This window comes from Manis pentadactyla, chromosome 2 (genome assembly GCF_030020395.1).
Source record: "Manis pentadactyla isolate mManPen7 chromosome 2, mManPen7.hap1, whole genome shotgun sequence".
Lineage (NCBI taxonomy): Eukaryota > Metazoa > Chordata > Mammalia > Pholidota > Manidae > Manis > Manis pentadactyla.
Genome location: NC_080020.1, coordinates 197,347,488 through 197,360,556, shown reverse-complemented (window position 1 = coordinate 197,360,556; position 13,069 = coordinate 197,347,488). Strand labels below are relative to the sequence as shown.

Genomic DNA, 13,069 nt, shown 5'->3' with positions numbered 1-13,069 from the left:
CATAATAAAGCCATATATGACAAACCCACAGCCAACATCATACCTAACAGTGAGAAGCTGAAAGCTTTTCCTTTAAGATCGGGAACAAGACAAGGATGCCCACTCTTCACGTTTTTATTCAACATAGTACTGGAGGTCCTAGCCAAGGCAATCAGACAACACAAAGAAATGAAAAGCATCCAGATTGGTAAGGAAGAAGTCAAACTGTCACTGTCTGCAGATGACATGATATTGTACATAAAAACCCTAAGGAATCCACTCCAAAATTACTAGAACTAATATCTGAATTCAGCAAAGTTGCAGGATACAAAATTAATACACAGAAATCTGTTGTATTCCTATATATTAATGATGAACTAGCAGAAAGAGAAATCAGGAAAAAATTTCATTCACAATTGCATCAAAAAGAATAAAATACCTAAGAATAAACCTAACCACGGAAGTGAAAGACCTATGTCCTGAAAACTGCAAGACACTCCTAAGAGAAATTAAAGAGGACACTAACAAATGGAAATTCATCCCATGTTCTTGGGTAGGAAGAATTAATATTGTCAAAATGGCCATCCTGCCTAAAGCAATCTACAGATTCAATGCAATCCCTATCAAAATACCAAGAGCATTCTTCAACAAACTGGAACAAATAGTTCTAAAATTCATATGGAACCACAAAATACCCTGAATAGATACAGCAATCCTGAGAAGGAAGAATAAAGCAGGGGGGTCTCGCTTTCCAACTTCAAACTCTACTACAAATCCACAGTAATCAAGACAATTTGGCACTGGCACAAGAACAGACCTATAGACCAGTGGAACACAATAGAGAGTCCAGATATTAACCCAAGCATATATGGTCAATTAATACATGATAAAGGAGCCAGCCATGGATATTCAATGGAGAAATGACAGCCTCTTCAACAATTGGTGTTGGCAAAACTGGACAGCTACATGTAAGAGAATGACACTGGATTACTGTCTAACTCCATATACAAAAGTAAACTTGAAATGGATAAAAAACCTGAATGTAAGTCATGAAACCATAAAACTCTTGGAAGAAAACATAGGAAAAACTCTCTTGAATATAAACATGAACAACTTCTTCATGAACATATCTCCACGGGCAAGGGAAACAAAAGCAAAAATGAACAAGTGGGACTATATCAAACTAAAAAACTTCTGTACAGCAAAGGACACTATCAGTAGACAAAAAGGCATCCTACAGTATGAGAGAATATATTCATAAATGATAGATCTGATAAAGGGTTGACATCCAAAATATATGAAGAGCTCACACACCTCAACAAACAAAAAGCAAACAATCCCATTAAAAAATGGGCAGAGGAGATGAACAGACAGTTCTCCAAAGAAGAAATTCAGATGGCCAACAGGCACATGAAAGATGCTTCACATCGCTAATCATCAGAGAAATGCAAATTAAAACCACAATGAGATATAACCTCACACCAGTTAGGATGGCCACCATCCAAAAGACAAACAACAACAAATGTTGGCCAGTTTGTAGAGAAAGGGGAACCCTCCTACACTGCTGGTGGGAATGTAAATTAGTTCAACCATTGTGGAAAGCAGTATGGAGTTTCCTCAAAAAATTAAAAATAGAAATACCATTTGATACAGGAATTCCACTCCTAGGAATTTACCCTAAGAATGCAGCACTCCAGTTTGAAAAAGACAGATGCACTCCTATATTTATCGCAGCACTATTTACAACAGCCAAGAAATGGAAGCTACCTAAGTGTCCATCAGTAGATGAATGGATAAAGAAGATGTGGTACATATACACAATGGAATATGATTCAGCCATAAGAAGAAAAAGAAATCCTACCATTTGCAACAACATGGATGGAGCTAGAGGGTATTATGCTCAGTGAAATAAGCCAGGTGGAGAAAGACAAGTATCAAATGATTTTACTCTTCTATGTAGTATAAGAACAAAGAAAAAACTGAAGGAACAAAACAGCAGCAGAATCACAGAACCCAAGAATGGACTAACAGTTACCAAAGGGAAAGGGACTGGGGAGGATGGCTGGGAAGGGAGGGATAAGGGGGAAAAGGGGCACATATGATTAGCACATACGATGTGGGGGTGGGGGGATGGGGAAGGCAGTATAGCACAGAGAAGACAAGTAGTGATTCTATAGAATCTTACTACGCCGATGGACAGTGACTGTAATGGGGTATGTGGTGGGGACTTGATAATGGGGGGAATCCAGTAACCACAATATTGCTCATGTAAGTGTATATCAATGATACCAAAATAAAAAAGAATACTTCTACAAAAAAGGGAAAATAATTATTGAGAATAACTATAAAGAACACATGAATTTGTCATCCCCCGAGAGCCAGAGAGATGTTTTTGTTTGGTTTTGTTTTTTTACTAGTTTCAAAGCAGTACAATTTAACTGCCAGGTAAAGCTCAAAGGTCTTTTTTATTGTTGGTCGGACAGTCTTCCCGCTTCTCTCTGTACTCCATTTTAACTTCCACCAGCCTCCTCCTAGCCCTCTCACTCTTTCCTCCAGGCCCTGTTTCTTCAAGGTGTCAGAATCGTGCTACCGCTCAGTAGTTTTCAAACTTTCTCGGAGGCCCCCAAGAAGCCTGCTGGTTGGCACAGCCGCGCGCACCTGACGCCGCGGGAAGAGGCACCTGTGGAGGTGCAGGGCGGGACGCCCGCGGCGCACACCTGCGGAGGGGAAGGCACCCCAACTGCCTTGCCCGGCGTGGGGGAGGACAGCCTGCTCCCGCGCCCCGGCGGTGACTCACCGCCAGAAACCCGGAGCCGGAGGTGAGCAGCCCGGGGCGGGGACCGGGGGCGGGGCCTCCAGGTCCGGCAGGTCCGCCCCGCCCTGCCGCGCGCCCAGAGCGCGCAGTCCCGCTGCGAACTCGCACCGTCGCCGTGTCCGCAGAGCTCCATCGTTGCAGCCCTCCCGACGCGAGCCCGGGCGTCTCAGGCCTCCTGTCGCCCGGCCGGCCAGTGGCTCCCGGCGCTCCAGTCCCTCCGCGCGCCCTCCTGCGAGCCCCCGGCCCGTCTCGCGCCCCCTTCTCGGCTTGCGCGCAGCATGGCGCCCCTGCAGGCCCTCGCGTTCGGGCTCCTGCTCGCGGCGGCGACGGCAGCGGTGGCCGCGGCTCAGAAAGGTGAGGAGCGGTGTTGTGGGGTTGGACGGGCCGGGCCAGAGGTGGCGCCCTCTGCGCCTGAGGCGGGAGTCTGGAGAAGGGCCGTCGGCGCGGGCCTGTCCTAGCCCAGGCCCTCTGCTTGTCGGAAGGACCAGCCTCGCTTTGCTGGCTTTGCACTCGAGGGAAATGGCCCTGGGCAGGGGCTGACGGGTAGGCAAGGTAACAAGTGGCCACGTCGGGGGATTTTTCGGCTTCTGTGCGGGTTGGGTCGAGGCAGCGCGGCGGCAGCTCGACCCGCGCCTCACATCTGGGCGCGCCCACCTCCTCCAGCCAGGACACACTTGGGTTCTGGCGTGGCGGCGACCAGCCTGGGCCTGTAGGAAGTCTGCGACTCCGACCTGCCGGCCCTCCCCTCCCGGGGCACCTGCGGCGGCCCAGGATGTGGGTCTAGGGCGGAATCAGGTGGCTGCCGGGAGGCCGTCGGGACCGCTACGCACCTGCGCGCGGGAGCAGGGCGTCCTGGGCCTTGACTTTGAGGCTTGTGGGTGTTTAAGCTTTTTTTAAGGATCTTAGTACTGTCAAGTTTATTGTAAGAACGCAGAAATATCATTAACAGTAAGCACTTAAGAAACAAACGTAATAGCACTGCTTCAAGAGAAGCCCGTAATTAGTAACTGGGATATATTAAATTTCTGTTTTGTATAATTATATTTTTCTTTTAGACATTGTGCTAAACGTTGCCCTAAAACCTGAACACATAGTTCTGTGTCTTGATTCCCCCTCCCACCCCACCTCAACATCCAGAGTTTTCCATTTCTTTTAGTCTTGAAAAACACTATTTGAATGATGGCGGAACAATCTATGGTGCAAAGCTCTATTCATTATCCAAATGTTGGATATGTGATATGATAGCAGTTTTTCTTACTCTGGAATGAACATTTTGCCTGCCATCTCTTGATTTATCTGTAAGATGGCTAGAAATAAACTGGCAATTGGCCAAAGCTTTCTGGCCCCACCAACGCAGCACGGCTTAATTCATTACTTTAAAAATAATGCCGTGTAATCAACTCACGCTTTTCTAGCTTCAGTTTTAAGCTAAATACTTTAATTTATTTAAAGTGATGAGAGTTTTGTAGGTGTATGTTCAGAAAGTATCTGATTGGTCTGTTTAAATTTCACATGGATTGGGCATGAGAAATGTGCTTTGAACAGGTACAGTATGGTGCTGAATAAGATTTTAAATCCTTCAGGGCAGCTACTATACTTTCTCTTTTTTTGTGACCCCCAATACTGAGTTTACTGCTGGACATATTATATACGTGGTTCATGTCTGATTATAATTTAAGCAGGAAAAAAATTAAAGCCAACATTGAGATAATGAAGGATCAATATAAAAATTCTTTGATTTGTCATAGTAGGAGTTTTTGTTTTTGTGATTGCACTCTTAGCTACACAAAAAGATTTAGATGGGCTTGCCAATTTGAAATTAAAATGAACTTTTGAGAGTCAAAGATAAAACTTATCAAACTGACCAGTGCCCATCAAGCAGGATGGGCTGCTAATATCACTTTAAAAACCAGGTGTGAAGATTTCAATTAGTTAGGAAACAAAGAGGTGCCCCCAAATACAACTAAAAGTATAGTTTTTCTAAGATACAAAATTGTCCAAGGGTTGAATATGTTCCCATTAAGCCCCCAAACAAGTATTTTTTATTAAAATGGAGTGGGAGAAGAAAAGGAATGTGAGTTACAGATCCTTAAATTGGAATTGTTGATTTTTGGCAAGAGAGTCCTGACCAACAGGCAAGCGTTTCTAGCTGGACATGGGGAGGGAAGGAGCTGAGAGTGGGTGTATCCTAAAGGCAAAGTGGAATATGGTGTTTGTACGACTGTGTTCTTGGTTTTAAAAAATCAGAATGGGAATGCATGCATATTAGACTGTGTTTATATAACATATGCAAACTATTTAGCCTAGTATCAGCCGCTCAAATTATAGATGAAAAATAAAACATCCAAGACTACTTTTTAAAGCTTTGTTTCCCTGTAATTATTTTTGTGTCCTTGGCATTATGGTCAACATAGTTTTAGCTGGGACACCAAGAGTTGGTAGTTGGGTTCACATTTGAAGTGAATTAAAAAAAATTTTTTTTCTAGGATGTATCTGTGAAAACTACAAACTGACCACAAACTGCTCTCTGAATGCACATGGCCAATGCGAGTGTATTTCAATTGGCACACATCATTCCGTCATTTGCTCAAACCGTGAGTAGAATGTACTCATTGCCTTTAAACTTTATTTTGACTTATACTTCTTTAATTGATGTGTCTTGACTTGGGAAGCATTTTATTGGTTCAAATCTTAACCATGTTATTTTGTCAGAATAGTTGAAGCTTCTTACATCTTTGAAAGTGAATATAGGAACATGTAAGTCTACAATAATCTTTGGCCCTGGGAGTTTGCACTTGAATTAAAATATTTTCCTTAAGCATAAAATGCAGTTATTTTTCAATTTGACATTAAGCTTTCTTTTCAGTGGCTACCAAATGTTTGGTGATGAAGGCAGAAATGACTGGCTCAAAGTCTGGGAGAAGAGCAAAACCTGACGGGGCTCTGCAGAATAATGACGGGCTCTATAATCCTGACTGTGATGAGAAGGGGCTCTTTAAAGCCAAGCAATGCAATGGCACCGCGACGTGCTGGTGTGTGAACACTGCTGGGGTCAGGAGAACTGATAAAGACACTGAAATATCCTGCTCTGAACGAGTGAGGACCTTGTGAGTAGGGCTGTCTGTATTATTCATTTTCTTTTTTTTTATTATTAAGGTATTGATATACACTCTTATGAAGGTTTCACATGAATGTATTATTCATTTTCATGCTTTTTAGATTCGTTACATTTATTTTTGAACACATGGTATGATTTCATGGTTTAGAGTTCAAAAGATAGAAAAGAGTGTACAGCGAAAAGCCTCCATCCCATCCCCATCCCTGAGCTACCCGATAGCTCCTTAGAAATGATGTCACCATAACCTTCCAGAGATTTTATGAATTTACTAGCAATATGATTTTTCTTATTCTTTTTCTCTGTTCTTATGATAGCATTCTAAACATAAGTTTCCTTTTGTATTTTTACTTAACACTGTTCACTATTCTAAGGTTAGATGAGTGTTACATGTATATGAATAACTTATTTAACATGTTGTAAAGTGAGCTAGGGTTGTCTTAGGGATTACATAGTGAAAAGAAATGGAAACATACTCAAGCTAGCTTAAGCAAAAAGGAGGTCATTGGAAGGGACTAGAAGCTGGACAGTTACCAAGACCAATGCAGGCATTCTGTTTCTGTCTTCTGGAGCCTGTGGTCACTTTTCTCTGTTTCTCTTAGTGCCTTTTTGTCTCTTCACTTGAAAGTGGCCCAACATGACAGCTAAGCTTTGATTTTATATGACCTTGAGTGCTGTGGCCAGGGGGTCAGTGTTAACGTTAGAAAGGGTGTTCCTTCCTGGATAAGTTCTTTATGAACAATGTTTATGAGGTCCAAGGAAAAAATAAGGCCATACCTATTGCATAAATCCTTTTTCTGTTAATTCTACTTGGGAATTTTTAGTATTGGCTTATTAGGAGAATAGTATAAAAGACAGAGTTGTTATAGTCAGTCAGTACTGTTTTTTCACTTTACAGCTGGATCATCATTGAACTAAAACACAAAGCAAGAGAACAACCTTACGATGTTCAAAGTTTGCAGACGTAAGTACTATTTAAATACATTATATTTGCATAGTTGGTACTCAGATCTTTCATCCTACCCCATTAGAAAAGTTAAAACAAGTCTCTGTTTTCTCATATTTCTAAAAAATAAGATAACTGTATTTTTAACCTTATTTTGAAATGGAGTTGCAAGAATAGTACAGATTGCTATGGTACCCTTCACTCAGAATCACCAATGAACATTTTGCCACATTTTCTTTTTATATCTACATGTGTTTGTACTTTCTACATCTATCTAAGCATATATAAATATTTTTTCCCAGAACCATTTGAGAGCAAGTTGTGGACATCGTCATGCCCCTTTACTGCTAAATACTTTAGCATATCTTTTCCTGGAAACAAAAGGCACTCTCTTAGATAACTAGTGTACAGTTATCAAATTCAGGAAATTTAATGTTACACCATATTGTGCCAATTTTCCCAATGTTGTCTTTTGTAGAAGTTTTTTGCCCAGGATGCAATCTAAGATCATTCATTACATTTTTGTTGTACATTTTTGTACAACAAAATACAGGTTGTACATTTTTGACAGAAAAACTTCCTAAGTAATCTTGAGTCTTTCACATCAGGAGGCATGTGATGTCAGATTGGCTGTTTACTAGTGATGTTAACTAGTAGTTAAGGTGGTGTCCACCAGTTTCCACCAGAGCGTTACCCTTTTCCTTCTTGGAATTACTAAATATAATCTTGGGGCAGATACTTGGGTACTGTGTAAATATCCTATTTCTAATCAAACTAGGACTCAGTAGTTTGAGGATTAATGGATGATTCTAGCCTGAATAGTTATATGATAGTTATAAAATGGCATAAACGTTTTAACAGCTTGGTTAACAACAGTTCCAGACCTTGAGCTATTTGCTTAATTAAAAAGTAGTGTTTCTTACAATTGTATAGTATAAACACTTTTTGAAACACAGATTTTTAATTTTTTACAGTGCTCTCAAGGAGGCAATCACAACCCGTTATCTACTAGATCCAAAATACATTGTAAATATAATGGTAAGATTTTTTTAGTAATGAGCTTTAGCAGAAAGTTGGTGGAACAGTTTGGTTTGGGTATTGATTTTTGGTAGTGGTTAAACTACATTTGAAACAGTTCAAGCCCTGTGAACTTAAGCGAGTTCCCTGTTGTTTTCTTTCCGTTGCCTTTGAAAACTTTGGTTTACCCTAAAGAGAGTGTAGGCTCCCTTAGTATCTCTAACTCTCATCAGTCTTCTTACCCTTGAAAACCTCTGTGATTGCTTTAGACACAGACTTACTCTAGGATGGTACCTAGCTCCTGTCTTCTCTGGTTTAAGGAGTTAGTCCTTAACCAGTTAGCCCTTCCTTAACTCAGCTCTCGTTGAAACATCTGTGAGTTGTGTGGTATAGCTCTTTCAAGGCAGAACATTGATACTACTTTTAAAAAGACTTTTGGGAAGGAATATACTGTTTTGCTCTGTAAAAGCAGAACATGGTAAATGTATGCTGCATTTTGGATTGCTTTTCTTTAGGATTTTAATTTTAAAGTAGTACTAGCCAAATAAGGTACTGTAATACCTTCTTTTAAAATATTATCAGAGGAAGGAAATTCTCTTTTGAAGAGAAAATGTGCATTCTAATTATCTTTGGTTGTATTCCTGTCTTTCCCTTGGGTAGACTAAAAAACCTCCCAAGGATATAAAAATTATTAGTAATAAATTCAATTATCCCCTAGTAGAAAGGAACACTGACATGTAGACTACAGAAAATAAAACACTGGATATTTTGATGATTGAAAATGATATTTTCATATGATTTCAGTTATATTAATTAGTATTTTTCACTTTTTCTTCCAGTATGAGAATGACATTATCACCATTGATCTGATGCAAAATTCTTCTGAGAAAACTCAGAATGATGTGGACATTGCTGATGTGGCTTATTATTTTGAAAAAGATGTGAGTCTGATCTTCCTTATTTTAACTCCTGTGTTTAGAAATGTAATGTTGTCTATCATGCCACAATGAATCAAAGATATTTCAACATCTATTTCTCTACTTACATAAAGGTCAACCATACCCTTTAAGTATTCTACAAATGATTTTTATCCTGTAGTTAATTTTGTCCTTGCAAGAAAAGGTGCACACATATACTTTTCTTATTTGTTTGTATATTTATGCCTCTTAGTCAAATTGTTCTGCCTAGAATATCTCTTAGAAGTCTTTTTACTACCTTCTTGGTAGTTAGTATGTATAACTTTCCCCTGGTGTATTTCCATGCACAAGAGATTATGTAAGGAATGCTGTGTAACTGGTGTAATGAAAATGGTTTGTTTAAACTTTAATATATAGTGAGCTATTTTCTGATGAAACTTGAAATTTGCTTCAAAATAATCTGGCCTGGTGGGGGAAGGATAGAAGGAAGAATGGATATAAGATTGGCCATTTGTTTATATTGTTGCATCTGGGTATAGGTACATGGGACTTCATCATACTTTTCTTCCTACTTTTGTATATGTTTGAAAATAATCCTGTAATAAACTTTTTTTTTAAGTTTTGATGTATGAGATTATTATTGCTGAAACCATAGATTCTTGGCAGCAGTTCTTTCGGTATATAATTGGCATGTAAATTGTATGTGGCCATGGTAGGTTTTCTTAAATATTTTTAATTGCTTTCTCCTCAACCTGTAGGTTAAAGATGAATCCTTGTTCCACTCCAAAAAAATGAACCTGAGAGTAAATGGGGAACAACTGGATCTGGATCCTGGTCGAACTTTAATTTACTATGTTGATGAAAAACCACCAGAATTTTCAATGCAGGGTCTACAAGCTGGTATTATTGCTGTCATTGTGGTGGTGGTAATAGCAATTATTGCTGGAATAGTTGTGCTGGTGAGTATAGAACAAGTAAAATTTCATTTAGGGGTGTATTCTTTCAAGAAAAGGTGAAAAGTGTGAAAAAGCTACAATCATGTTCTGAAACAGTAATGAAACTTTCATGTTTTATAATCCTCTAGAGTGGATGAACCTATTACACTTCTGGTCCTTTTTTATAAAATAGGCACTTTATGAAGGAAGAGAGGATACTAATCTAACAAACATTTATAGCCGAGCCTGTCACAGGTCAGCTACGTTGTCATAAAGCAGCAAATGTCCTTCAGGTCTCCTCACTGCAGAGAATTCAACACTTTCACTAGCATGAGTGCAAAATACCTGAACTTTTCAAACTGTTCAGAGAAATGAAACACAGAATGCAAATTAAGATTAGTGTAGAAAAGAGTTGAAAGTGATATATATGAAGTAATAATTCTAAATAAAATTAGCAAATTGAACTTAATAGTACATCAGAAGATGAATGTATACCTGAACGTGCAGGGTTTATTCCAGAAATGTAAGGATGCTTTCAGCAGTAGATTTGTGGGTGTACGGGAATTTGCATTTTCAGTTCAGTGGAATTACCACACTTCGCTATCCACCTGGAGGAAAGAAAAAGTTAAATCCCGGTTTCACCCCACCAGGACTGGCTGTATTACCCATCTATGTGTGAATGAGTGGCACATCCTGGAGCCACAGCATTGTGATAGGAGTTGGGCTATGCATCCATGTTCAAACACAAATTCTAGATGGAGGATAGCCAAAAACGTTACAAAGTAAAAAAGTCTCAAAAATAATTTGGGAAATGTTTGTGCAACCTTGTGGTAAAGGAAGGCAAGGAATCTGGAATCCATGAAGGAAAAGATAGTTGACTTCATTGAAATTAAACATTTAAGTGAAAAATGTCAGTGATAGGCTAGGGGGAAATATTCATAATGCATAAAATGAAAGTTATTATGTATAATATATAAAGAGTTCTTAACAAACTGAAGGGAAAACTAAAGAATGGCAACAGGCGTGGATAGACAATTTATAGAAGAATAATTCCAGATGGCAAATGAACACATGAAAGGTTAGTTATAGATATCTACTGGTCCTGTAGAAATGAATCCACAGAAACATGCGGAACCATGGTCAAGGCTATGTATTGCAGCTTTGCTAGTAAGGATGAATCTTCAAACAACTTGAGTGTATGTCTGTAGGAGAATGGATGAGTAAACTGGAATATCTATGCTGTGGAGTAAAGTGGCTATTAAAAATAATGAATTCAGTCTATAGCTTTTGATCTGGAAGGGTTCCTGTGATGTTGATAGAGGCTGTGCAAAGAGGGAAATGATATTGGATGATCCCATTTAGACCCCCCCATGCACCAAAACTTAAATGCATATGTTTATATTTGTATTAGGGTGGGGCAAGATGTGGCAGAATGCACACCAAGCTGTTAAATTTTATGAAAAATTATTCGTTGTCTTATTGATGCTTTTTTTGTTAGTTTCACTGATTGTGGTAGATTTTATTTTTTATATATAGTTTAGTGGAGAAATTTTAATTTAAAAAACAATTTCTATGGATGGATTCTAAAATTAAATTTGTTCAGATAGGAATTGTGTTCATTAAAAAAACATATTCGTCAGTTAAGACCATCTGGTAGTTTGGATAGCATTCCTAAAATAGTAATCATTTCTCTTCCATTCAGGTAATTTCTAGAAAGAACAGAATGGCAAAGTATGAGAAGGCTGAGGTAAATGGTTACTTAATTAAAAAACCCTTGTTTAATCTCTTTTTCTTAATAATTACTATACCTTCTTAGATACTGATGGGTCTCAATCTCACCAGAGTCCCTTTATTGTATAGTGCTTACAGTTTTAAAGACAATCTTATAATGAATGTACCCTTACCTAAATTCTCTGCATGGTTCCATGGCAGACCAGCTTAATATTGAATTCTGCCTCAGAACAATGGGATAGGAAGTCTGTGATTTCTGTTTTACAAAGTGCCACCATTTGGTGGAATCTTTCAGAGGCATACTCTAGTGGATTCACATTAGAGAAACTGAGTGTGACTAATGAACTGATTTATTTCCTCTATGCCAGTGAAATGATAATCATTAAAAATGAACTTAATTTATGTCCTAGTAAAGCTGGTAAATGCTAACTAGTGGCATATATATTAGTGTGAAAACAAAATGTGAGATTGTTAGTGTGTTTCAGTGACTTGAATTGCCTATGAACACCCTTGACCTAGAACCCTAGATAACATTTTCAATATACCCACAAACTTTTATATATTTATGCATATATTTCTATTACTAATATTTTACATAATAACACAATTGTAAAAAGAACATTGAGGAAAATCCAATAGAGCAAGGCAGTTCTAACATTTTCTATCCATAATTGGGTCGGTTTACCTGGTTTGGGTAGTCTTCTAGGGATGGGCTTTCCCTGAACCAAATCATAACAGAAAGCTAGAATGACTTTATCTTCTTGTCTCAGTTCTGCCTGCAGTTAATTGTGTGATCTGGGATGAGTCACTTAATTCAGAACTTCCAATTTCCTCCTCTGTAAAATAAACAATTGATTGTAGAAAATGAATTGGTTCTTCTAGATGCAAAAATGGTATACATTTAATAAAATCTTAACCATTCCTAAAGATCTAGCTTACCTGGTACTTCCCCATGTCAGATTGGCCATCTTATCTCTAAATGCAGGTTGGACCATGCGTTCATTAAGTCCTTCCTTGGAAAATAGTTTTGTTTTTGTTGTTCAAATAAGTTTCATAAATGTGGGAAAGAATCAACTTGCTTTTTTTTTTTTTAAATCATTTTCAGAATGAACAAAGATTGGAAAATTATTTAAATTTTCTTTCTCTTTTTCCCTCTATTTCAGATAAAGGAGATGGGTGAGATGCATAGGGAACTCAATGCATAATGACAGTAATTTGAAGAGTAACTACAAGAAGGGAAATTAGCAAACAGACTCTACAAATGTATGAGCATGAGACAAAGAGAAGATCTTTGAGGCCTACTATTTTGTTAGTTAACCTCATACATTTGTAATAATGAAACCTGTCCTCAGAATATAAGCAACATAAACTTAACTTTACCAATCTTAAAATTTGACTAAAGAGTCATATATGCAGATCTGATATAAAACTCAGGACTTGCATTGTTAAAATTATTTATGCATAATATTGAAGAGCGTGCGTTACACTTCCACAGTAGAATTGGAATGACTAGTCTCATCCATTTATGATTGAAAGCTGCCTTTCTGTTTACTTTGAGTCTTGTACATATTCACTTTTTTTATTAATTATAAAATAAAACATTTTAAAACTGAA

General features: G+C 38.4%; 1 protein-coding gene across 1 annotated transcript; it reads left to right on the top strand.

Annotated features, from left to right (window-relative positions):
* The first annotated feature begins 2,846 nt into the window (after positions 1-2,846).
* EPCAM (epithelial cell adhesion molecule) lies at positions 2,847-13,069 on the top strand. Its single transcript, XM_036926061.2, has 9 exons — positions 2,847-3,148; positions 5,281-5,388; positions 5,661-5,901; positions 6,808-6,873; positions 7,830-7,893; positions 8,712-8,813; positions 9,548-9,748; positions 11,427-11,471; positions 12,619-13,069. Exons 1-9 carry the CDS (start codon positions 3,073-3,075, stop codon positions 12,658-12,660), a joined length of 945 nt encoding a protein of 314 aa, XP_036781956.2. The 5' UTR covers positions 2,847-3,072; the 3' UTR covers positions 12,661-13,069.